Here is a 26,639-nt window from a genome sequence, read left to right on the forward strand (position 1 = left end):
AAGCTAATTAGTTTTCTTCATGTTGGATAATTTCCATCAATAGTGCTACAAGTCAGGTAAAAACGTCCAAGGTCAGAGGCCAGCAGGTGATATGGTGGTTAAGGCACCAGATTCCACATAGTCGGTTGCATCGTTTGAGTCCTGGACCCAAGTCAGAGAAAAACACACTGGGCACATGTGTGTATGTGTGTGTGTGTGTGTGTGTGTGTATGTGCCCAAAAATCCAAGAGGAGAATGGAGAAGGGATTATGATGTGGCCATCCCCCTGCGGGTGACTTCTCACTTTCACTCTCTCTGTCTCTCTCCAGTGAGCACATGCACCCTATGGCAAAAACCTGAAAGAAAAAAAAAAGTGTATAAGGCCTACCCATGGCCTGGTGATCAAGGAGGCTTGATCCCAAATGGATGACTGCAAAGTTCAGGTCCTAAGACCCAGCAGTTTGAGAAACATGCTGTGTGACTAGGCTTGCAAGTCCAAAATTCCAAAAAGAAGGAAGAAATAAGAGTAGAAGGCATTGTAGAGTCACCATTCCCCTTGGGGGTTGCTTTCTCACTCTCCCTCTTTCTGTCCCTCTGACAAGCACAAACCCGCTGACTAATATTTAAAAAGAAAAAAGAAAAGCACATAGTCTCTTCTCTGTAATCTTGTCAGGATTTTTGTGTTGATTTTTGTGTTGGAGAAAGCTGTATCTACCCTTATTGACTTTAAATAGTGAGAAAAGCAGAATGCAAGGGTTTTTTTTTAAAATTATTTTATTTAACATTTATTTATTTATTTATTTTAATTTGACCAGAGAGGAACAGAGTGAAAGGAAGAGAAAGAGAGAGAGAGAAAGCAAGCTGCTGGGTCCAGGATTTGAACCATGGTCAACCATGTAGGAGTATTATTATTATTATTATTACTATTATTTTGCTTGCTATGGTACACATACATTCACCAGAGAGAGTAGACAGAGAAAAAGAGAGTGAGAAGGGAAGTGGGAAAGCAAGCCACTAGATCCGGTACTCAAACTGTAGTCAGCCATATGGGAGTCTAGCGCCTTAACCACCACACGACCTGCCAGCCCCCAAGATTTTCTTTTTTTAATGTAACATTAAAAATTGTGTGTTAGGACCAGCAGTTAACGTAATGGCTGTGTCGCTGGACTCCCACGTAGTCGACTGCAGTTCACGTCCCGGACCTGGTGGCTTAAACTCACACCGGGCGCGTGTGCATGCATACCCAAGATCCCGAGAAGAGAATGGAGGAGAAGGGATTGCAGTGTGGTCATCCTTTCTGGGGGGTGATTTCTAGCTTTCTGTCTCTCTGTCTCTCTCTGTCTGTCTGGTGAGCACACGTGCCCTATAGCAAAAACCTCTCCAAAAAAAAAAAAAAAATTCTGTGTACAAGTCATCAAGAAATACAATAAAAATAGTTGTGTTTGGGTAGTGGCATTATAGGCAATTTTTCTAAAAACATTTTTATGAGCCTAATTTTTGACACACTAGTCTCAATTTTTAAAAGAATACTTAAGGGATATCCAGTGGTTTGGCAGCTGGATCCCACATGGTTAGCTGCACAGTTTGAGTCCCAGATCTGGCAACTTGAAAAACACACTGTCATGAGGGAAGCTGTGCTCCAAACTCCAATTTCCAGATCCCCCAAATATTCAGACAAGAAACTATTTTAAATCTGAAGTGTGTCCTGACGTGTTCAGGGAAGTTATGCTCTAAACTTCATCTTCCCGACCCCTCCTCCCCGAACTACTCAGACAAGAATGACCAGAAACCACCACAGAGGCACAAGAAATATGAGAAGCCAAGAAAATATCTCTCCCCTAAGGGAAAAGAACAATCCTTCAACATCCACAAATAGTACAGTAGAACTCATGGAAATGTTTGACAGAGATTTCAGAATATTCATAGTGACAAAACTAAATGAGATGCAAGAGCTGAGAGACGATGAATGCCAGAAGATGCAGGAGAAAAGAGAGAACGAGTTCCATGAGGTGAGGAAGTTCGTGCACCATCTGAAAGAGGAAATACACACCATAAAAAAGAATAAAATGGAGCTGTTAGAAGTGAAGGCTGCAATACAGGAAATCAAAATCTCCCTCGAAAGCATTAAAAGCAGATTAGTCCATGCAAAAGATTGAATCTTGGGTGTTGAAGGAAAAACCTCTGACCTAGAAAAAAACAACCAAAAAAACCCCAGAAAATAACACACAAAAAATGAGAATATTATACGAGAAATACTAGGTACCATTAAGTGCCCAAACATCTGGATAATCAGTATCCCAGAAGGTAAAGAAATTAATAAGGGCATTGATAATCTATTCCATGAAATCCTGGAAGAAAACTTTCCAAATCTAGAGAGGCATTCAAATATCCAGACCCAAAAAATACAAAGGACCCTGAATAGAATCAAGAGATTCTTCTTGAGAACCAAGAAGATCGTCTCCAAGGCACATCATAGCCAGATGGGCAAAATCCACAAAGACAAGATTCTAAAATTGGCAAGAGAGAAATGTCAGGTTACTTATAAAGGTTATCCCATCAGACTAACATCAGACCTCTCATCAGATACAATGTGAGCAAGGAAAAAGTGGGAAAATATATTTAAAGTGTTAAGTAAAAAAACAGTTTCAACTAAGAATACTATACCCAGCAAGACTATCTTTCACATGGAAAGACAGGATAAAATCATTCTCAGATAGGGGACCAGCAGTTGGCGTAATGGCTATGTCACTGGACTCCCATGTCGTCGACCAAAGTTCCAGTCTCAAACCCGGTGGCTTAAATTCACGCTAGGCATGTGTGTGAGCATGCCCAAGATCCCAAGAGGAGAATGAAGGAGAAGGAAATGGAGCATGGCCATCCCTCTTGGGGTGTAATTTCTCCTTTCTGTCTCTCTGGCTCTCTCTGTCTTTCTGGCACGTGCACACACTCTCCAGATTATACTTTATATGGAAAGAAAGGATAAAAGTAATTTCAAATATACAAGACCTGAAAGAATTTGCCAATACCAGGCCCATTCTTCAAGAAGTTCTGAAGTGAGTGCTCTACCAGGAAAACTAAAGACACACATACAGAAATAAGAGAACAAAAGGTAACCAAGAATGACCAACTTAATGTGAGGGACAAGAAATATCAGTAATAGCACTGAATGTTAACTTCCAGGATTTAAAGAAAAAGATTAGACCACAGTGACACTTGCAGATTCAGCAGAAGAGAGACTGAACATAAGACTGACCAGGTGAAATAGAATTTTATGACTTTTGTGTATAACATTACTGATTATTTTTAAACTACGTTTCATTTTCCCAATTTAAGAATTTTGCTTTCTTTTGAGCTGTTGTTGATAGGTTCAACAATTTGTTAAAATAGTTTTTCTTCTTTTTTATTTCTTTAAATATAAAGATAAACTTTTCTTCCTTCCTGGCCTTTCTAGAATTGGAAAATATTTAGGAATATTCTTATTTTCTGGCAGAATGGTTATTTGCATAAGTTCAATAACACCTGTTACATTGAATCAGAAATTGGAAATACTCGTTAATGGACAGGGCTTTGACTGGAATGTCATATATGAAGATTAACCAGAAAACTATGGAACTAAGGTGGATCTCAAGTAAGCCTACAGAAGCCCTTGGAAAGATGGCCTGGCACCATAAACAGTTCAGCCTGGCAGAAAGGACTAGAGAAGCTATATGAAAGAATTTGTACCATAAAACAACCTGGACTTTTCGAGCCCAGCATTGTAATCAGTAGAGACTGCAAAAGAGCAACCACAACCAGAATGTCATCTTGAGGAAGACTTTGAAGGAAGAAAAAGAGACTGATCTTTGCTACCTGATGGTATATCACAGAATACTTGGGCAGGGCTGAATTGAGGTTTATGTGTGATTTGTGTGCTGGGCATTTCCTTTTCAACAGTTTGAGTAGTTGACATGTAAATAGTTTCTCAAAAATCTTAAAACCATACTGTCTCTGTTGTTATAGAGACACAAACAAAATTATAACAAACACTTTGAACATTATCTTTGAAACTCAGTTTTTTGAAATTTTGAAAGTTGTTTATTAACTGTCAAGAACTATGGAGTATGAGCAAAAATTGTTTAATATGTAAAGTAAGTGTTTCTGGGAGCAAGCAAAAATAAATAAGTGATAACACACACACACACACACACACACAGACTGTAGTCAACCATGGTTTGAGTCCCGGACCTGGCAGCTTAAACTCACTTCGGGTGCATGTGCATGCATGCCCAAGAATGGATGAGAAGGGATTGCAGTGTGTCCATCCCCTCTGGGGGGTGATTTCTTGCTTTCTGTCTCTCTGTCTCTCTCTGTCTTTCTGGCAAGCACACACACTCTATAACAACAACACCAACAAAAAGCCTCTCCAAAAACACACACACACACCAGCACATGTATGCATGTACCGAAATCCCAAAAGGAGGGAGAAATGGAGAAGGGGTTGCAGTGTGACCATACTTTGGGGAGGTGGGGTAACCCTGTCTCACTCGCTCGCTCGCTCTCTCTGTCACTCTTTGGTGAGTGCATGCATCCTCTGGCAGATTACAAAAAAAAAGGAAAAAGAAACTTAAAATGTAGGCCCTGCCGTAGTGATCCAGCAGTACCATGCTGCTGCATGATGCTGGAGCTATGAGGAAGACTGGCATTTGGTTCCTGGGTTGGTCTGTGCCTCTCCTGGATGAGGAGTCCATGAGGGCTATTTGGACACTGAACTACCCAACTTCAAAGCCCACAATTATGTAGAATACCATATTTCCTTTGTTTCCATCCAGGAATTCTGGGTGATTTTTATTTTCTTTCCAGTTTTGTCTCACCTTCTCAGTCGCTTCAGTACTGGCTCATTACGCAGGTTCCCTAGGGTCTCTACGGAGATAATAAACTCTACCCGTCTAGGTTTAGGGAACAGTTACTCAGATTCCACTGAAGGACAAAGCTGTTCCTGACTAACCTCATTCCACAGTGATGATTATCTTGGTTCCTTAGTGTTTCTCTGTAACATATACAATATCGCCATTGGCTTATTTTTATTTTTAATTATGTTTAATCCACTTAGTCTTTCTTTGTGACTTTCATAGTACTAGGTAAGGGACTATTTGTAATATTGTATTAATATTTCATAGATATTTCCTTTTGATTGCTTTAGCATAAGTGCCACAAAGTTCAACTCGAGCGATCATAACTTGAAATGAAATGGTTTGACTGGAAATGCACAAACTACAGCAATCCTGCAAGTGCTTTTGAACTCAATAAAAGCTCTATTTAAAGTATGCTATCATCTGCAATTGGATACTAAACTTAAGTCACTTGCTTTCTTCCTTATACAGGCCTCACTCCAAAAACACCCAGCTGGTACAATCCAGGTGAGTTAAGAGAACTGAAATTCAACCAAAGCTTTCACCTTTTGTAATGTATCTAATTACATAAGAGCCGGTTCTTCTGTCACAACTTGAAGTAAAATAAAATATCTCCAGACGAAGAAGGCAAGTGGCTGATGTGAGATGAGGCAGTGAAGTTGGATTTTAACCTTGTCTGTTGAGAACAGGAAAATGGCAGAGCACTGACTCGTGAGTCCTTAGCTGCTTGCAGGATCTCCAACCAGATCTCCAGTAACCTAGATGGACTGGATTGTGTACTGTTTGTAAACCGTTTTGGACATAACCTGTGCTTAGAAGGAGCAATTTGGGTTGCACAGTCATGATTCAAATCTTCTTCTCCTTCTTTAGAGCGTGCTGGAATTCATGGGCCTCCGGTTGTAATTGAAGGAAGTGAATATTGGTTTGTTGCCGATCCTCACTTAAACTACGAAGAAGCCGTCCTGTACTGCGCTAGCAATCACAGCTTTCTTGCTACCATAACATCTTTTGCAGGACTGAAAGCCATCAAAAACAAAATAGCAAATGTAATTTAAAAGAATGCATTTAAAATATGTTTCTTTTTCCTTAAATTTATTTTTATTTACCCAGCCTTTCTCAGCCAGGCAGGATGGCGGGTTCATGTGCGAGTGCCCAGAGTGTACAGGTTGACCTGGTCATGGAACCCTGATCTCTCAGCATTGCAGCTGATTGCTGTACTTCCACACTGCTGTGGCTGGACCTTATATTTATAATTATATCATTAAAAAACAGCGCAAAATCCTACAAATCCTAGATGTTCTAACATAAAACATGTCTCATAACATCAAGATTTGTTGTGTCATGTTAGAAACATTAAATAGAGGGACCAGCAGATAGTATAATGGCTTCATCACTGGACTCCCATGTAGTCGACCACAGGTCAAGACCCAGACCTGGTGGCTTAAATTCATGCCGGATGCGTGTGTGTGCATGCCCAAGATCCCAAGAGAAGAATGGAGGAGAAGGGATTATGGCACGGCCATTCTTGCTTGATTTCTTGCTTTCTGTCTCTGTCTCTCTCTCTCTCTTTCTCTCTGTCTTTCTGGTAAGTGCATGCGCCCTACAGCAAAAACCTCTACAAAAAAAAAAGTTAAATAGAATCACTTAGTATTTTAAAATATCTAAGATTAATAATAGATGTCGGGAACCAGCAGGTAGTGTGATAGTTACGGCACTGGATACTCCCTCATGGCTAAGAATGGTTCAAGTCCTGGACCTGGCAGCTTGCTTTCTCACTTTCCTTCTCTCTCTGTGTGTGTCTCTTCCTGGTCAAATTTTAAAAATGAATAAATAAAATTAAATAAAATAAGTCTTTAAAAAAATAAAGGGACCAACAGTTAGAATAATGGCTATGTTGCTGGACTCCCATGTAGTTGACCATGGTTCAAGTCCTAGACCCAGTGGCTTAAAACTCATGCCAGGCGCATGTGCATGCATGCTCAAGATCCCAAGAAGAGAATGAAGGAGAAGGGATTGCAGTGTGGCCATCCCCCTTGGGGGGTGATTTCTCGCTTTCTGTCTGTCTCTCTCTGTCTGTCTAGCAAGTGCACGCACCCTATCGCAAAAACTTCTCCAAGTAAATAAATAAATAAATGATTTTTTTAAAAAAGAAAAGAAATAAAAATAATAAATGTCAAGATATAAGATGAGCTTCAGTAGAGAATATAAATGGTCCTGATTTCTTAGTGACTTTTTTTTAACTCAAAGTTAACTTTATATTTAACTGTAGTTTCTGTTTCTACTAATAAGTAACATTACATAATAGTTTGGGGAGAGAAAGATGATTGGTATATTTTTAAAATTACAATTAGTCTTCATTAGAGTCTATATGCCCAATTAATGTATGTTTATAATTAACACTGACCATATTAGCTATGTTAATTTGCATAATTGATGTAAATTTGTATTCCAAATAGGGTCTGTGGGAGATTTCAAAGAGATTTCAAGCTATTTTTTTTTTTTTTGGAGAGATTTTCGCTATAGGGTGCGTGCGCTCACCAGACAGACAGAGAGAGACATAGAGACAGAAAGCGAGAAATCACCCCCCAGGGGGGATGGTCACGCCGCAATCCCTTCTCCTCCATTCTCCTCTCGGGATCTTGGGCACGCACGCACACGCGCCCGGCGTGAGTTTTAAGCCACCGGGTCCCGGACGCGAACCACAGTCGACTACGTGGGAGTCCAGCGACATAGCCATTACGCTAACTGCTGGTTCCCTGAGATTTCAAACTATTTTTTGGTGAAAGGTCCTTGTTTGTATAATTTCCAGACCAAAGTAATGGAAAGTCTAGAACTGTTAGTGATTTGTGGTTATAGTAAGGGGGTGGATATTTAAATCAATACTCTCCTAGAAAACTCAGCACTTATAAGGATGGATGGTTGTTTTGTTTTTCAGATATCTGGCGAGGAACAGAAATGGTGGATGAGAACTAGTGAGCAGCCAATAGATCGTCATTTTATATAGTATGTGACATCATTGATTCTGTCTTTATAAAGCTATCATTTAAAACAAGGCATCCCAGATTCCCTGTAACTAAATGAATTATCATTTATAAGTAGTTTTGACATTGATCTATAAACTGCCTAGATTAGAGAAGCAAATTCCTTTTACATCTTAGTGTCAAGAAAAAGACAGCATAAAACAATAGCATCAGCACTAAACTTCGAATTACAGTAACATGCAATAAAAATCAGAATGGAGGCTAGACTATGGCGTGGTGGTTGAAATGGCTGGATCCCACATGACTTACTGAGTGGTTTGAGTCCAGGACCCAGTGTCTTGAAAGAGGCCAACCACACATGCGTGTACACCCAAAATCCTGAAAGGAGGGAGAGAGAGGAGAAGGGATTATGGTATGACCATTCCCCATGGGGAGTGCTCTCTTACTTTCCTTCTTTCTCACTGTCTCTGTCTCTCTCTTGCGTACGCGAGCACGTGCACCCTCTGGCAAAATTTAAAAAAAACAAAAACCCAGAATGGACCCCCTGATTACATTATGAGTTGTCAAAGCTCTTTTCTCCTTTCAGCTCACGACATCCATGGCACCGCTTTCATATGCCATTTGGAGATGAGTGCTTGTACATGTCTGCCAGGACCTGGCTTATGGGTAAAGTCAATTCCAAATCCTTTCGTGCTGATTATGAACAATGTGTACTTCAGTTCCCCTACGAGCGTTATCGTGTTTTCCTTTTGATTACATGTTACGTGATTATATCTCATTCTGATTTATCGTTAATGACAGTAGGTCAAATTTCTAGTGTAAATAAAGGTGCTTTCCTCAGTGAATATTTTAACTTCCTTTATCATAAACAATTATTGAGAAATAAACTTACCACTTTTATCATCGATAAGCATATAGACAGACTTAAAAAGATAAACACACAGTAGTTTCGAAATACAGTATTGGTCCCCTTTCCTTCCTCTTTAGATTTCCCCTTTTTCTTGCTATCAGTCTATGAATGGTATGGCAGCGACTGAATGTGAGCTTTTACTATAGACAATGTTGATATGCCTTTACCTACTGATATGAATAATAATCATTTAAAAAATGAAATGGCTAGAGAAGAAAGGGAAAATATTATAGCATTTGGGAAAGGTTGATTTAAAGAATCTATTTTTTTTTTACTAGTAGGTGGTTTGTAAAATGTGTTGAATGAAGAATTCTCACAATTGTCATACTATTTTTTATTTCTCAGACATAAATAAACCAGCAGACTGTAGCACCAAGTTGCCCTTCATCTGTGAAAAATATAATGTGTCTTCATTAGAGAAATATAGTCCAGATTCTGCAGCTAAAGTGCAGTGTTCTGGCAGTTGGATTCCTTTTCAGAATAAGGTAAAAAGAGAATTGCTACATCATGCAAACAATGATTGCTGTGGTGTAGGTCCAGTGGCCCATGGCAGAAAGACAACGCATCAGATAGCTTCACTATAATAGCCCCTGCATATTTCAGTATCCCACCGAACCCTCCATGTTGCCAGAAACCATGAGCAATATAAAAAGTTAACTCTCAAATTAGACTACTAAGGTCTTTCAAAACGCAGCATTTCTATTCTGTTGTTACTAATGTTTCAATTGCTGAAGCTGGTCTGTCAATAGACGGTAATAAACTAACTAGATAGGATTATGTGACACATAGGAAAGTGACGATTTCTGGCTGGTGTTTTCTTTTCTTCTGAAGGACAGTACTCAAGCAACATCTGCTAATCAAATTATACCAGCATTTGCCAAACTCATCTTTGGGAACTACACATATGCTACAAAATATTCATCATTGATCTTGCCTTCCGCTGGGTGTATTATGATTAAATAGGTTTGGATTTTGAAATGCTGCATTCTGTGCCTACCTTTTGGAGATGTATAATCCCTCTTGGTTTATGTATCTGCTAGGAAATGCATTTGCTAAAAATGAAATACTACTGTGTGTTAAAAACATTTTTTCTCTCATATAAAAAAAATCTGAAGGTAAGCCGAATGGATTGGTATGGAGACTCCAAGAAGTGCACAAAATCAGGCTCCTTTTGTTTCATCCTAAATATAAAGTTTTCAAGTTTAAGGTCAGAGTGTTCTTTCTTGAATCATTTCAAAGACTTTGCCTATATTTCATCGACCACTCCAGTCTGTAAGACGTCTAAAAACAAAAATGTATGATGTTTTAAGGAACACAATTGGGAATTACTTCTCCACACGAAAGTGATCATAATGTCCAGAAGGAAAAGGGAGAGCTGTTTGGCAGCTGAACACCAATAGTAAAATTGACTTTTTAAAATTAAGACAGTATTTGGGCCAGCTGGTAGCATGGTATTTAAAATGGCTGGATCCCACATGGCTAAGTGCATGGTTTGAGTCCCAAACATGGTCCTTGAAAAACACACCAGGCACATGTATGTGAAAGTCCAAAATTTCAAAAGGAGGGAGAAATGAAGGAGAAGGATTGAAGCATGACCCTTCCCCATGGAGGGTTCCGTCTCACTTTCCTTCTGTCTTTGTGTCTCTCTAGGGGAGGCACAGCTGCCCTCTGGCAAAGTTTTTAAGAATGTTGAAAAAAAAATTAAGACAGTATTTTAAATTTCCCCAGGTACTGGGACTATGTTAATATTTGTGGCTAATATAAATTTGAATTAAAATAACCTGTCAAGGCAAAGAGCGATGATTTATTTTAAAATCTTTCTTGATATAAGGAGGTAATGATTAAGGACACGGGCTTTGAAATCAGATGGAATAAAGTCTGCGTATTGACCTACCACCATGTGACTATTTCACTTATGAGTCAAGTTATTTAACTTCCTGGTGCCTTGGTTTCCCCACTTTTGTGAGACCTAAATGAGACAATACTACATAAACTGCCTAGCACATGAGAAGAATGCTATAAATAGGAGATTGGTGAAACCGCATGATAGTTTGAAGACCACGCTTCAGTAGTTTACAATGGGTTGTGGTAGCTTTGTAAATTTCCATATCTCACAGAGCAAAAATGGCTAGCCCTCTGATAGATGATACCTTTATTTCCTAGGTGAGCTTTCCCATGTTTGGATTCTTATGCTTTCTATGTATCTTTGTTCGCAGTGCTTTCTAAAGATCACACCCAAGTCTCTTACATTTTCTCAAGCAAGTGACACCTGTCACTCCTATGGTGGCACCCTCCCTTCAGTGTTAAGCCAGAGTGAACAAGGTACCGGAATTGTTTGGGAAATACGGTGTGCTCTGATCTGGGGGCCACGTTAGTTGTTGGCAGCTGGGGGAAATTAACATGTAAAATATCATTTTTGGTTTTACTTTTCTTTTTTATTGTCAGAGAGTACATGCACTCGTCAGAGAAAAACAGGGAGAAGGGAAAGGGAAAAAGCATGCCCCAATGGGGTGTGGCCACACCCTTTTCCTCTCTTTCTCGATCCTATTAAGATTATGGGCACATGGGACCAGCAGATGGTGTAATGGTTACATTGCTGGACTCCCACATGGCTGACCGCAGAGCGAGTCCTGGACCCAGCAACTTAAAACTCACGCCGGTACGTGTATGTGCATGCCAAAAATCCTGAGAGGAGAATGGAGGAGAAGGGATTGCAGTGTGGCCATACCCCGAGGGGTGATTTCTTGCTTTCTGTCTCTCTGTCTTTCTCTCTCCAGTGGGTGCATGGTGCCCAGTAACAAAAAAATCTTGTTGTGGCCCTGGCATGTTTTTCAAGTCACAGGACTGGTATTTGAACAGTGGTTGGCCATGTGGGATCCAGTCACCTCAATCACTAGGTCACAGGGCTGGCCCTATAAATAATCTATTAAACCACTTTTTTACAGAGTAGGTAAAAGACTGTCTTGATAGGTAGTTATGTAAAAGATATTCATTGACATATTTCATATCTTAATTTGATGTCAAATGCTTTGTTTTTAATCTCTTTCTAACAGATTTTATTACGTCCTTGCTTCCGGATATGGAAGCTACTTTATGGATTGGTTTGCGCTGGACTGCCCATGAAAAGATAAACAAATGGACAGATAACAGAAAGCTGACATACAGTAATTTTCACCCGTTATTGGTTGGTCGGAGGCTAGGAATACCTACAAATGTAAGGCTTTTTAAATCAATAATCTGCGTAGCTCTGTGAAATATGAGTCTCCCGTAAGTTATTGTGCTAGAAACAAAGGCCTATTGTATGCTTTCACTTACATGAAATGTGCAGACTAGGCAAATCTATAAAGACAGAAGGTAGATAAGTGCTAGAGGCTAAGGAAGATGGCAGGATTGAGGGTAAGGCTCAAGGCTGTGGGGTTTCTTTTGGGGTGGTGAAAATGTTCTAAAATTGATTAGGGCATGATCATACAACTCTGTGAGTACACTAAAAACTATCACATGTATATTTTAAACGGAAGCTATGAATTATGGCTGTGTCACATATGAATTATAGCTTAATAAAACTGTTGCAAGAATGACAGGTACTTTCCCAGCCTTCGAGCGGGGCCTAGTTTTTCACAGTAGCACCAGATTCCATAGCACTTATTCCTCAGCAGTGTAAAATCATCAAGTAGTGAGTTGTAACTGGAAGCAACTATAAATGTTGTACTTTACATGGTGGACTTTGGGCTCTCAGCCTCAGTCCCTTGAGGTAAAAAGTATAAAACTGGTGCGTGGAGACCATTTTTCCTTAAGAGCTGAGGGTGAAGCTGTAGACAGGAAGGGAACATTATATAGACAGTAGTTATATTGAAATCATGCTAAAAGGGCAAAGATTGAGAAATTAACATAAAGGTTGAATTTAAAAAATTTGTCCTAGAGAATAGTCAACTAATGTTCCTGACATAGTGTTATTTTGCTCAAGGTTGATGTTGGTAGCAATGGGAACTCTGAACCGTGTGCAACTATGCACCAAAAATAATACCTGGTTAATATCAAAATAATGCCTGGTTAATACAGAAAATGGGAAGTTATAAAAGAGTAAACACAATGAAAAAATGTCAACTCTGATTCCATTTAAATTTAGGACAGTGTTTTTTTTTTTTCTTTTTTCTTTTTTTGAGAGGTTTTTGCTACAGGGTGCATGTGCTCTCCAGAAAGACAGAGAGAGACAGAGAGACAGAAAGCTAGAAATCACCCCCCAGGGGGGATGGCCACGCCTCAATCTCTTCTCCATTATTCTCTCGGGATCTTGAGCTTGCACACATACACACCCAGCGTGAGTTTAAGCCACCAGATCCAAGATTAGAACTGCAGTTGACTACATGGGAGTCCAGTGACATAGCCATTACACTAACTGCTGGTCCCAGGACAGTGATTTTTTAAATCTTTTCCCATACCCAACAGTAAAAAACACATTTTAAAAATCACCTAGTTCACGGGACCAGCAGTTAGCCTAATGGCTATGTCACTGGACTCCCACGTAGTTGACTGCTATTCGAGTCCCAGACCCGGCAGCTTAAACTCAAGCCAGGTGCGTTTGCGTGTTTGCCCAAGATCCAGAGAGGAGAATGGAGGAGAAGGGATTGTGGCGCAGCCATCCCCCCTGGGGGATAATTTCTCGCTTTCTGTCTCTCTTTCTCTCTCTCTCTGTCTTTCTGGTGAGCGCATGTGCACTGTAGCAAAAACCTCTCCAAAAAAATGAAAAATAAATAAATAAAAATCACCTAGTACATAGATATAGATATTATATTGAACTGAAAGAATTTTTAGTAACTAATACTTAATTTAGAGATTATGTAAACCAATATTTTCATTCCATTCTCCTTTCTTATCCTATCCTATCCATCTATTTCATTATCACAAATATTAGCCAAGATCCACTCAATCAATTTCATGACCAAATGAGTCTCAAACCAATCATATTTGAGCCTAATCTAGGGAATCACAATGAGTATTTCAGAATCTTTTTCTTCTAGAGCTTTTTCTTTTCTTTCTTTCTTTCTTTTTCTTTTTTTTTTTTTCCTTAGAGTATATGCCCTCACTGGAGAGAGACAGAGAGAGGGAAAGTAAGAAATCACCCCCCAGGGGAGATGGTCACACTGCAACCCCTTCTTCTCCAGTCTCCTCCTGGGATTTTGGGTACACACACACACGCACCCAGTATGAGTTTCAAGCCACCAGGTATGGGGCTTGAATTTGGCCATGTGGAAAGCCAACACCTTAACCACCACATTATCTGCTGGACCTTCCACAAACTTTTTTAAAGTTCCTTTTATTTATTTATTTATTCCATAAGCAAGAAAAACAGAGAGAAACAGAGAGATGGCACCCTCAACTAACTCCATAATCTACCTGAAGCCTCAGGAGGTTCCAGATCATCTGCCTATATGTGCCCCACATATTCAGGGATGTCTGTGGTGGGAATCTGGAATCTTCCCATGTGGGTCAACCTTGCAGAGCATTTTGTTTTACCAGTGCACCATCATCAGGCCCCACAAATGTTTATATGTGCCAGGCACTCTGCTAATGCATCACATGCATTATTTCATTTAATCAGCACAGTAACTATGAAAGATGTTTGTTACCTCTACCGCATCTTAGAAACTCAGAAACAGGCAGTTATAAAACTTGTCAGTGATTGTGCAGCCAATGTGTGCAGAGTTGAGATTTAAATCTAGGTCCAGGCCAGCCAGTGGTGTGAGAAGGCTGGATCCCACATGGCTGACTGTACAGAGTCCCAGACCTGGTGGCCTGGGATACATCCTGGGCACATGTGCATTTGTGCCCAAAATCCTGAAAGAAAAAATGGAGAAGGGACTGTGGCATGATCCCCCATAGGGGTTGGTTTCCTACTTTCCCTTTCTATCTCTGTCTCTCCCCACAAGCACACGCAACTCTCTAGCAAATTAAAAACAAAACTTAGGTTCAAAACTGCAGAACCAGCATTCTTAGCCTCTCTACTGCATCACCTCCCTTGAGCATTATCTTTTTAAAATTCTTGCTAATGGTAGTCTAAATGATGTATTTAATATTTCTTGATTTCTAATAAAAACAAACTTTCATAAGTTAAAAAATAATCCAATTTCATGAACTATGAATGTTCTTACTCTTTGCAAATGTATCTGTCATAAACACTATGTAATATTGAATTTTTAAAAAGACACTTACTTGTTTGTTTATCTATTTGTTGTGGTTTTCAAGCCGCTAGGTCTGGGATTTGAACCATATTCAGCCATGTGGGAACCCAGTGCCTTAACAACCATAATAGCAGTTGGTCCCATGTATTTATTGATTTTATGACGTTGTAAACATTAAGCGTGCTCACTTTTCTTGTGTTTATTGCTTTTTTTTTTTTTAATTTCCAGGAGCTGGTAGGTGGCATGGTTGTTAAGGGCGCTCGACTCCCACATGGCCAAGCACAGTTCAAGTCCCAGACGGGGCGGCTTGCTTTCTCACTTTTCTCTCTCTCTCTCTCTCTCTCTCTCTCTCTCTCTCTCTCTCGTGTAAAATTAAAATAAATAAAGTTAAAATTTTTAAAAATTCTTAAAAAATAAATTTCCAGATAGCATGTGTGTTCACCAGGGAAAGACTGAGAAAGACAGGGAGAATGCACCTCCCAATGGAGAGAATTACACTGCAATCCCTTCTTACCCATCTCTCTATTCTACTGCGACTTGGGGCACACATGCACACTATCCCAGTGCATCCATCAAGCTGCCAGGGTCAGGAGTCTCTTAAATCTCGATTTCTCACCTGTAAGCTTTGATACTATCATACCTGCCCCATAGAGCCAATGTGAGGATTATGTAAGATAATTTTTTTTTAGAGGATTTTGCTATAGGGCGCAGGTGCTCGCCAGACAGAGAGACAGAGAGACAGAAAGCGAGAAATCACCCCCCAGGGGGGATGGCCACGCTGCAATCCCTTCTCCTCCATTCTCCTCTCGGAATCTTGGGCACGCACGCCCACACGCCCTGCGTGAGTTTTAAGCCACCGGGTCCAGGACGCAAACTGTGATCGACTACATGAGAGTCCAGCGACATAGCCATTATACTAACTGCTGGTCCCTTTAAATTAAGATAATTAATTTAAAGCTGTGCTAACATACAGTTTTTTTTTAAAAGCCATTATTATTAATTTTCAATTTCTTCCAAAGTTACTAGTACATTTTGGTGTTTTCACTTTCACCTTTGATAATTATGCTCATTGTTATTTTTCAAGAAAGTTGTCTACTTTATTTAGATTTTCAAATGTACTAGACTAGAGTTGCATTGTATCATCACCTTAAATCTCCATATCTCGGCCAACCGTCTGGCCTAGTGATTAAGGGAGCCAGATCTCACGTGGCCAATTGCACAGTTTGAATCCTGGTCATGGCAGCATGAAAAACATATAGCATGTGTGTGTGCCCCAAATCCTGACAGGACAGAGAAATGGGAGAGACAGGACTGTGATGTGACTACACCCCACCATGGGATGCTTTGTCCCTTTCTCTTTCTCTGGGGTTGGTGGGAACACATCTTTGTATCTTATTTTGATTGATTTTTTTTTTTCCCTATAGAGATTTTTACAAAAATAAGTGCATGTCATTTTCTCCACCCTCTACTTTGGTTTATTTTCTATATTTATGAACACTACATACAAATACTGCTACATTTTTCTATCCTGTTTTTCTTGAAGTTAGGCTTTTGTTTATTTTCTAACCTCCTACATTAAGTTCTCAGTTCATTTTTTCTTTTATATAAAAGAATACATTTAATGATACATGTTTACCTTCACATAAGGTTTTACCCAGATCCATTTTGTTTATATTTCTTATTTTATTATTTACTACATTTATTTTATTTCATTTTTGGTTTAATATTCATTGGGTTTTTTTTTTTTTTTAATCTATAGTCTTTGGGATAAGTTTACTTTTCTTATTTTTGTAATTCCTGTGTTTCAAACATACAGAAATATATAGGGCAATAAACTTTGAATAAATTTTCAGATTAAAAAAATACTACATTGGGAACAGCAGATGGCATAATGGCTACGTCACTAGACTCCCATGTAGTCAACCACTGTTCAAGTCCCGGACCCGGTGGCTTAAACTCACGCTGGGCATGTGTGCATGCATGCCCAAGATCCTGAGAGGAGAATTGAGCAGAAGGGATTGTGGTGTGGCCATACCCCCTAGAGGGTGATTTCTTGCTTTACTGTCTTTCTGTCTCTCTCTGTCTTTCTGGCAAGCTCACACACCCTACAGCAAAAACCTCTCAAAAAAATTACATGAATTGTTTTGTCTTATTTCTAAACTTTTCTTCATCTGTTTTGAAGATGTATTTATCAAAAGTGCCACTATTTTGTTTTTAATTTCTAAAGTTAGTTGCCCTTTTCCTGGGCTTTTTAAGTTTATCAGAATTTTCTTAGAAACTTTGTGATCAATTCCTTCATGGGATTTTTTTCAGGGGAAAAACCAAAACCGGGACCAAAAATTTTCTTGCTAGGCTCTTCAGACTGTTAGCTTAATGATTGCTTATTTTTTATATTATTACTGATTTATTATTATTACTATTGCCTTTTTGTTTAGTTTTTTGAAGAGGAGTCCCTTTATCACTGTGCTGTAATGCTCAACCTCCAAAAGTCACCATTTACTGGGACATGGAATTTTACTTCCTGCAGTGAACATCACTCTGTATCTCTCTGTCAGAAATATCCAGGTATTGATTATTATTTCGATAACTATGGTACTTTATATCTTAGATATATAAGCTTCTTTTTATAAAAATCTTTTAAATGAATTCATATTAACTTACAATCACAGAGCTTAGCATGACTAAATCTATATTGGCACAATGAGTCAGATTATCTTAAATAGAACGTGATTTTTTTCAAGTATCATTGCCATATTTAATTAAATATAAAAATTAAGTATCTGATAGACTGTGTTTGTGCCATCTAATGAATAATGAGTTGTGGTTAAATTTTGTTTTCTATTTGGGCATTAAAAGATTTTTTTTTTTTGAGAGGTTTTTCGCTATAGGGCGCGTGTGCTCGCCAGACAGAGAGAGAGACATAGAGACAGAAAGTGAGAAATCACCCCCCAGGGGGAATGGTCACGCCGCAATCCTTTCTCCTCCATTCTCCTCTCAGGATCTTGGGCACGCAGGCACACGAGCCTGGCGTGAGTTTTAAGCCACTGGGTCCAGGACGCAAACCGCGGTCGACTACGTGGGAGTCCAGCGACATAGCCATTACGCTAACTGCTGGCTCCCAAAAGATTTTATTTTTTGTAATAAGCAAAAGAAAAGAAAGAAACTTAATATCTTTGTCGACTTTATTATAAATACATATTGTCAACTTTAGCATTAATTTTTTAAAAAGGATGTGAAGCAGTTTAAATTGATCACTGTTTATGCCTTCCTATAATCCAAATAAAAGTAACTTGAGTACTAAACATTGGAATCATCTGTATTTTAAGAAAGATTTTTCAAAATATGTTACATGGGAACCAGCAGTTAGCGTAATGGCTATGTCGCTGGACTCCCATGTAGTCGACCGCGGTTCGCATCCTGGACCCGGTGGCTTAAAACTCACACCGGGCGCATGTGCGTGCGCGCCCAAGATCCCGAGAGGAGAATGGAGGAGAAGGGATTGCGGCGTGACCATCCCCTCTGGGGGGTGATTTCTTGCTTTCTGTCTCTATGTCTCTCTCTGTCTATCTGGCGAGCGCACACGCCCTATAGCGAAAACCTATCAAAAAAAAATATGTTACATCAATTTTCATTGACCACAGTGTGCATTCAATAGATGATTAAGGAAAAAAAAAACTTATTCTTGTAATGGGAATCTTAAGTCGATTTTTCATAACTACCTCTAAATTTCTGTACTTCTATAGAACTTTTTTGCTAAATTAATCTTTACCCATTTGTCCCACACTTTTTAGTAACTGGTTATTCAGAGGGGGACTGTAGTGCAATACAAATCTCGTGGGTGGCTTGTGCATTTTTGTACAGTAGCTCTCCCCAATGAAAACTTTGCAAAGGGACACTTAATACCTTCTCTTGTTGAAGCAGTTCAAAAGGAGATATTTGACACCATGGAATGGAAATCTTACTGCAGGCTACATTTATTCACAGCTTTTCTTTTCCCTAAATCAGATCAATGGCCCAGAATTTTGTTCCAATTTTAGAAAACAAATGCCACAGTTCATGCATTTTACCTAAGATATACAGGAAGACATACCTATTTATTTCACTACAATCTAAAATCAATAAATAGGTAGATAATATCTAAGGTAGATTGGCATGAGGAGAAATTTAAATAAATGTTTCATGACTTGCAGAATGGGCAGTCCTGTTGTTTTCTTTTACATACAGAATTTGAAGGCACACAGACTTTGCAGAATACTTCAGAAACTGTGAAGTATGGGAATAACTTGTACAAAATAATCCCTAAGGCTTTGACCTGGCAGGATGCTCTGAGGGAGTGTTTGAAAGACAACATGCACCTGGTGAGCATCACCGATCCCTACCAGCAGGCGTTCCTCACCGTGCAAGCTGTCCGTCACAACTCCTCTTTATGGATTGGACTCTCCAGTCTAGACGTAAGTGTTCAGTCTCAGGTCAGGTCTGGCCCACTGAATACGTTATTTCTTCATTGCAAATAACATCTCTCCTATCAGGCTAAAAAAAACCAGAGATCTTGACATTTTACTCTAGCAAGTTTCATTGCTATGTGGCTTATAGCAACAATCATTTCTTCACTATTGAAAAAATCTAGTGCTTTATTGTTTAGATTAAGAAAAGGTTCTTGTGGACACATATATTTGAGCCCTTCTTTTTATTTATTCTATTTAAAGACTGTGCTAGAATCAGGAGCTGCCATATCTCTTCCCACGGAAATCTTGAGAAGGAATGATGGAGAAACAAATGGGTTAGGACATTTAGAACACAATGGGAGGTATTGAATAGTTTCCACCCCTTGCAAAATCAGCAGAGTGAAATCAAGTCATTCTCAATAGAAAGGGATCAGGATAATGTTTTATCACATCTCGAGTTTTCTCCTGGATAGATGTTTTGGATATTTCTCATTCACTTCATAGCCCACCAAAGAATGCTAGTCTTCTGTTAATTCCCGACACTAACCTATGTTCATGTAGCATGAATAGGAATTATTATGCAGCTGAAGGTTTGGGCAATAAATAACTAGGGGATTTTGGGAGGTGATGCTGTCATATTCCTCCTAGCATTATAGGCTCTTTTTGCTTCTTTCCATGGCTATGGAATACCCCAGTATACAAACGGTTGGAGGAAATGTGACAGATGATAATTTAGTCCTAGCACAAATGCAACATTAAGCTGGAGAGTGAAGGAAAAAAAGAAAAAGAAAAAAGAAAAAAAAAAACACTAAGATTACTAAGATTATTACCAGAAGCACAATTAAAAGTAGCATTTAGAAAATGCTTGAAGAATAGTCTCTCTGAGCCTCTGGGGATTCTAAAATTTACTTCCAGATCAAGCCAGGAGATCAGGTTGCTGCTTACCCACCTCAGAGCACCACCTCCTGAATAACACTACTTTTACTCAGGCTTTCTTCAGTGTTTAAAATTCCATGAAGCCCATCACTGCGAGGGGAATAAGTTATTGCATTTCTTAGTTTCAGTCACCTTTAATCTTTTAAAACAAAAGCAATATTGCCACTGTAGAAAACTTGTGTAATCAATTAAAACAGGACAATTAAAATCACCTGTTATCTAAGAACCTGACGATAAATAAGGTTTAATATTTTGATACATACCAAACATTAAGAAAATTAGGATCATACCATCCTGTTCCCCTGCCCCCTACTTTTTTCTCCTGCTGCTCTGGGTCAGCAGATAGGTGACTGAGGCATTAGACTCCCACCCGGCCTACTGCAGTCCCAAGCCCAGACCTAGTGGCTTGAAAATCACGCCAAGCACATGTCAGTGTGTGCCCAAAATCCCTGGAGGAGAGTGGAGGAGGGATCATGACATGGTCATCCTGGGGGATTATTTCTCACTTTCCCTCTCACTATTTCTCTCTGTCTCTCTGGTAAACACATGTACCCTTTAGCAAAAACCTAAAATAATAATAATAACAATTTGGTCTTATTAATGATCCTATTTTCAGTCTTTTTCTATGGTTCCCTTTTTTACTTTCAACCATAATTTTAACATATTGTATGTATTTGCTTATTATATATCTTCATATGCTGTCTTAAATCTTTGGAGGATAGTAGGATATTAACAAATAACACTTTATTTTGAAACAATACAAAGATATTGAAAAGTTTTAAGCAGAGTAGTAACAGTACAAGATTTTCCCTAAAGTGAGATGACACGGGTAGAGGGTTGGGGAGGAAGCAAGTGGTGTGGAGACAGAGAGGCCAGTTATTTTCACATAAATTCAGGCTGGAAATGATGTTGGCCTCAACTAAGGCATGTCTCTGAGGTGCAGTAGTTCTGAGGTATGGAAGAGTGTGGCAGTGAGGGACCAGCAGATGGCGAAATGGTTACATTACTGGACTCCCATGTAGTCAGCCATGGGTGGAGTCCCAGACCTAGCCATGTTCCCAAAAGCCACATTTGAGGCCACAATGTCGTATGGATTAACTAAGGCAAGAACAGTTCAGAATGAAGTGACTGGTGATATTGGGGCTTGACAGTATTTGCTGTTTATGGTTCACTCAGGAGACTATGTGGCCTTCACTCAATATTCCAAGTAAACTAGAGATCCAGATTGCCTTGGGCCTCAGAAAAGCGTATCTCCATGGTCGATGAGCCCGGCATTGATATATAAGGCCTAGACTCTAGTGGCACCATGAGGAAACTCAGACAGTACTGTATCCCACACCATATTCCCTGGATCTCTCTACCTACTTTCCAAAGCCTATCTCAAGACAGGTTGGCATCAGCCCTCATCCATGCTGTAGAGAGAGATGTCCGCCAACTTCTAGCTCACATTAAAATACAGTGAAATAAAAAACTTCTTCCCAAAGACAAGTGTGAAAATAGTGATGTGAGATCCACAAGGCCTGAGGGGTGGCACTAGCATCTGTGTACTTCTGTGTGCCAGCTAGCCACTGGGTTATGTGTTTTACACATTAGCCCATTCATTCCAGCCCCTTGAAGTGGAACCACCCATTTAATACGTTCAAGAAGGAATGGAAACTTAGAGAGGTAGGCTCACTAGTCAAAAACTAGTGAATGACTGAACCAGGATTCAAAACCGCAAATGCTCAGTTCTAAAACTCATGTTCTCTCCAATATACTCTGTTGTCGTACAGTGGTCCCCATTCCATTTTAGCGTTCTGATTTCCAGCAACCAACAGCTTCAATGATGTGTGAGGCAGCACAGTGTGGCAAGTAGGATACAGACTGTAGGGTCTGATAGGCTGGAGTAGAGTTCCAGAGTTGCGTTTCACAGTCTCTCTGACTTGGTACACATTGCATACCTTCAGTTCCCTCTTCTGTAAAATGGAAATAATAAGAGTACCTTTCTCGGTGCCAGCCAGTGGCATGGAGGTTGAGGTACCTCGATTCCCACGTAGTCAACCACAGTTTGAGTCCTAGACCTGGTGGCTTGGAAGTAACACTGGGCACGTGTGAGTGCATGTGTGCCCAAAATCCCAAAAGGGGAATGAAAGAGAAAGGATTGTAGCATGGCCATCCCCCTGGGGAGTGATTTCTCACTTTCTCTTTCTTTATCCCTTACCCTCCACAAGCACATGCACCCTAAGGCAAAAACAAATAAACAAAGAATAATAGTACCTCTCTCCTGTGGTTGTTATGAGGATTAGGTAAGTCGATGTTTGTAAAGCACTCAGCATAGTGCACTCAGCCCAGCACAAAGTAAGTGCTGTGTAAGGGAGTTAAATATAAAATTAAATTAAAAGTTGTTTGAGGGCAAGGGCTGGCCCCCATAGCACAATGGTTAAGGGAGCCAGTCTTACATGACTGATCACATTTGGAATCCCTGTCCATGACTTGAAAAATACTCCGTGTGTGTGTGTGTGTGTGTGTGTGTGTGTGTGTGTGTCTGTGTGTGTGTGTGCTCATGCCCAAGATCCCGATACAGGTAGGAATGAGGAAGGAGGATTGTAGCATGAACATTCCCCATTGGGGGTGTTCTCTTTCTAGCAAGCACATATGCCCTTTGGTAACACCAACAAAGTGATTAGATTAACCTTGAGGGTCAAAATAATACAAAATAGAAAACAGATATTATCACTTGAACTGTGTTTGTGCTCCTGACAGGATGAACGCAACTTTGGCTGGTCAGATGGGAAACGTCTTCGTTTTAGTCGCTGGGCTGATAATCAGCAAGTTGAAGATTGTGTCATATTAGACACTGATGGATTCTGGAAAACAGCGGATTGCAGTGATAATCAACCAGGTGCTATTTGCTACTATCCAGGAAGTATGTAAATTTAAATATTTTAATTCTTAAATTGTTGTCAGTCTTAGGCATAGCAGAATTTCTAAGCAGTGATTTAATAAAATCTGGTTTTAGAGTGTGAAGAAATTATAACTGTGTCCTTGTACAGCAATATTGGTCATGAAAATTTGTATTCAAGTAGAATTATTATATATATGTTGTCATTAATTAGTTATTTTAGACATTATTTATCTTTATTTTTGTCAGCTGACAATGGTGATTGACACTTTAAGTCCTGTTATTATTCAGCCTCATTTTGCATATACTTTGTATTTATACTGTTAATAGAAAACTTACATTTGTGGGAATTCTTTTATAATTTTTTTTAAAGTTTATTTATTTTTTTCCAAGACTGTGTGTGTGTATGTGTGTGTGTGTGAGAGAGAGAAAAAGAGAGGAGAGGGAAAACCCAGCAGAATCTTCATGCCATGATCTGTCTCCAGCTTCTTCCAACAAGGATCACAGACACATGCACACACGGCTCACGTGTGTGCAGAGAGACCTCGGGATGCAAACCTACGACCTTCCCATGTAGCCTCAACACTACATGATGTTGCATTACACTGTGCCACTGTGGCCAAATTTTCATAATTTTTTTTCTTTTTTCTTTTTTTGGAGAGGTTTTTGCTATAGGACGCGTGCGCTTGCCAGAAAGACAGAGAGATAGAGAGACATAAGCGAGAAATCACTCCCCAGGAAGGATGGCCACACTGCAATCCCTTCTTCTCCATTCTCCTCTCAGGATCTTGGGCACGCACGCACATGTGCCCAGCATGAGTTTAAGCCACCAGGTCCAGGACTCAAACCGCTGTCGACTACATGGGAGTCCAGCAACAGAGCCATTACACTAACTGCTAGTTCCCATAATTATTTTTTAAATAACTTTTTCTTTTTCAAATTGACAGAGTTCATTCACTAGCCAGGGGATAGAAAAAGGGGAGGGAAAGTAGCCCTCAATGAGGGGTGGTCACACCATAATCCCCTCTCCACCTCTCCATCTTGTCAAGATTTGGGGCATACACTACCATATAGTGGGTGTATTTCAAGCTGCCAGGTCATATGGGATCCAGCTCCCTTAACCACTAGGGCAGAGGGCCAGCCTACTCTTTCATAATTCTTAACATTGACTTTTTTTTAAAGATTTTTTGCCATAGGATCCGCACGCTCACCAGAGAGAGATGGAGAGAGAGAGACAGTGAGAGGGAAAGTGAGAAATCACTCCCTGCCTCCCATCAAGATGGCCATGCTGCCACCCCTTTTCCTCTATTCTCTTCCTGGGATTTTTGGGCATGCATACAATGTGCCCAGTGTGATTTTTCAAGCTGCCAGGTCAAAGACTGGAACTATAGTTGGCCATGCAAGAGCCCAGCACCTTTACCACCAACCACACCAACTGGTCCTAACAACTAATGTAACTTCCATGAGCCACTGTTAAGACTCAGTTGGTTGCAAGTAATGCAACCAGTTCATGCTAGCTTAACCCTAAGGGAACTCCCTAAATGAGGATAGGGCTGAGCCTCCAGGGGAGTGGGAATTAGGAACAGAGATACTCTCTTCCACCTCTCATGTCTGCTCCTTTTTGCGGACCTGTACTCTTTTTAAGTGGTATGTCTCTCTCTACACTGTGGAGTATGACAGTGCTGTAGCTTTCCTTACAGCTATAACTGGAGCTGAGCTGACGATTTCTGAATGTTCCTTTCAAATCCTTAGAAAGAATCTGATAAACTGAGCCTGAGTCAGATATGCAATTTCTAACCCGATCAGAAGGAAGTAGTTTCAACAGCTGTTAGGGGCCCACGTTTGTGGGTTTGTGGTTGAAAGAAGACACTGCTTCACAGACAGAAGGATTTGCTGCAAAAGATACTGAATGGTCTCTACTACATATTAAGTCGGGTCAGTTTATTTTGGGTAGAGCATATCTACATTTGCATTTTTTGAATATATGACCTTTATGTAAAATTTTAAAAATCAGATTTTCTAGATGGTACATTTTAAATAACATTTCTCTTTTATTTGGTTATAACAATGACTTGTTTAGAACATCAAATATTTTGTTAAAATATTCCTTTAAAATTAGAGATGTCAGCAACAATGAACTCAAAAATGAATTCTTAAAGTTCTAGTTAGGTGCCTGTTATTAATTAATAGGTTTGTATAGCTTCTCTGAGGTGGCCTCTTCTCCTTGACATTTGGTAATGGAGGAAGGTAGAAATGGCATTTTAGCTAATAGCACTTCATTTTTCACGTTCTCCCCCTCCATAGCAGGGGTAAGGAAATGTGTCCAATAGTATTCTTCCTGTAGAAGTACAGCATTCTGTCTGCTGTATTTGAATCTAAACCGAGAGTGCGTGTCACCAGGCGATTACTCCTTAGCTTCCTGAACATGTCCTACAAATCCAGCCTAATGACTGTGAATACGATTTAACATTTATATTTGAAATTAGAGTTCTTACTATTAACTCTTTTTTACTAGATGAGACTGAAAAGGAGGTCAAACCAGTTGACAGTGTTAAATGTCCGTCTCCTGTTCTGAATACTCCGTGGATCCCATTTCAGAACTCTTGCTACAATTTCATGATAACGAAGAATAGACATATTGCAACAGCACAGGATGAAGTTCATGCTAAATGCCAGAAACTGAGTAAGTCTATTAGGCTGTCATTATGGTATATTGTGCTGATTTTTTACATCTCAACTGTGTTATTAATGTTTCTTATTGCCACTGGTAACTAGATCTCAAAAACGCTCATTTCCTAATGTTTTTTTCTTAGAGAGAAATGTTTCCTATAGGGCACATGTGCTCCCCAGGGAGAGAGAGAGCCAGAAAGAGAGAAATCGCCCCCTCGGCGGGGATGGCCAGGCCACAGTCACTTCTCCATTCACATACTTGTGTCAGGCATGAGTTTCAAACCACTGGGTCAGGGGTTTGAACTGCAGTCAGCCATGTGGGAGTCCAGCGCATTAGCCACTATGCCACCTGCCAGCCCCCTCATCTTCTAATATCTACATTATCAGTGTCAATATTTCAAATGTGTGTTTAGTTAAAATGGTAACTATAAAGGTCAGCACATAGCATGGAGGTTAAGACTGGGTCTCACATGGCCAGCTTTGCCATGTGAGTCCCAGATGCCACAGCTTGAGAATCACACCAGCATGTGTACATGCATGCCCCAAATCCCGAAAGAAGAACGGAGGAAGTGGGATCACAGTGTGGCCATCCTCTCTAGAGGTTGATTTCTCACTTTCTCTCTCTTTCTCTCTCTGGTGAGCGCACATGCCCTATGGCAGAAACTTTAAAAAAAAAAAAAAGTAAGCAGAGTAGTAACCTCTTTCTTTCCTCATCCATTCAAAAACTAGTCTGTCATTGGCGGGACCAGCAGTTAGCATAATGGCTATG

General features: G+C 39.8%; 1 protein-coding gene and 1 long non-coding RNA gene across 4 annotated transcripts in view; one reads left to right on the plus strand and one right to left on the minus strand.

The window, feature by feature from the left end:
* LY75 (lymphocyte antigen 75) overlaps positions 1-26,639 on the plus strand; it is a 192,109-nt gene that overhangs the window by 70,323 nt on the left and 95,147 nt on the right. The window contains exons 17-27 of the mRNA XM_027776510.1: positions 5,340-5,375; positions 5,739-5,914; positions 7,804-7,871; positions 8,436-8,515; positions 9,105-9,244; positions 10,976-11,081; positions 11,813-11,973; positions 17,374-17,503; positions 19,163-19,389; positions 23,062-23,224; positions 25,716-25,883. Of these exons, the coding sequence (XP_027632311.1) occupies positions 5,340-5,375; positions 5,739-5,914; positions 7,804-7,871; positions 8,436-8,515; positions 9,105-9,244; positions 10,976-11,081; positions 11,813-11,973; positions 17,374-17,503; positions 19,163-19,389; positions 23,062-23,224; positions 25,716-25,883 (1,455 nt within the window). The remainder of the gene's footprint in view (positions 1-5,339; positions 5,376-5,738; positions 5,915-7,803; positions 7,872-8,435; positions 8,516-9,104; positions 9,245-10,975; positions 11,082-11,812; positions 11,974-17,373; positions 17,504-19,162; positions 19,390-23,061; positions 23,225-25,715; positions 25,884-26,639) is intronic.
* Positions 19,345-26,639, minus strand: part of LOC106736180 (uncharacterized) — a 39,434-nt gene continuing 32,139 nt past the window's right edge. The window contains exon 7 of one of the 3 annotated variants that reach the window (XR_001371271.2): positions 19,345-19,468. This is a non-coding gene — a long non-coding RNA (uncharacterized LOC106736180). Of the gene's footprint in view, positions 19,469-23,056; positions 23,166-26,639 lie in introns of those variants that run through there. The other 2 variants (XR_003551391.1, XR_003551390.1) reach the window with 2 other exon arrangements.

This window comes from Tupaia chinensis, unplaced genomic scaffold, assembly GCF_000334495.1.
Source record: "Tupaia chinensis unplaced genomic scaffold, TupChi_1.0 Scaffold000674_2, whole genome shotgun sequence".
Lineage (NCBI taxonomy): Eukaryota > Metazoa > Chordata > Mammalia > Scandentia > Tupaiidae > Tupaia > Tupaia belangeri.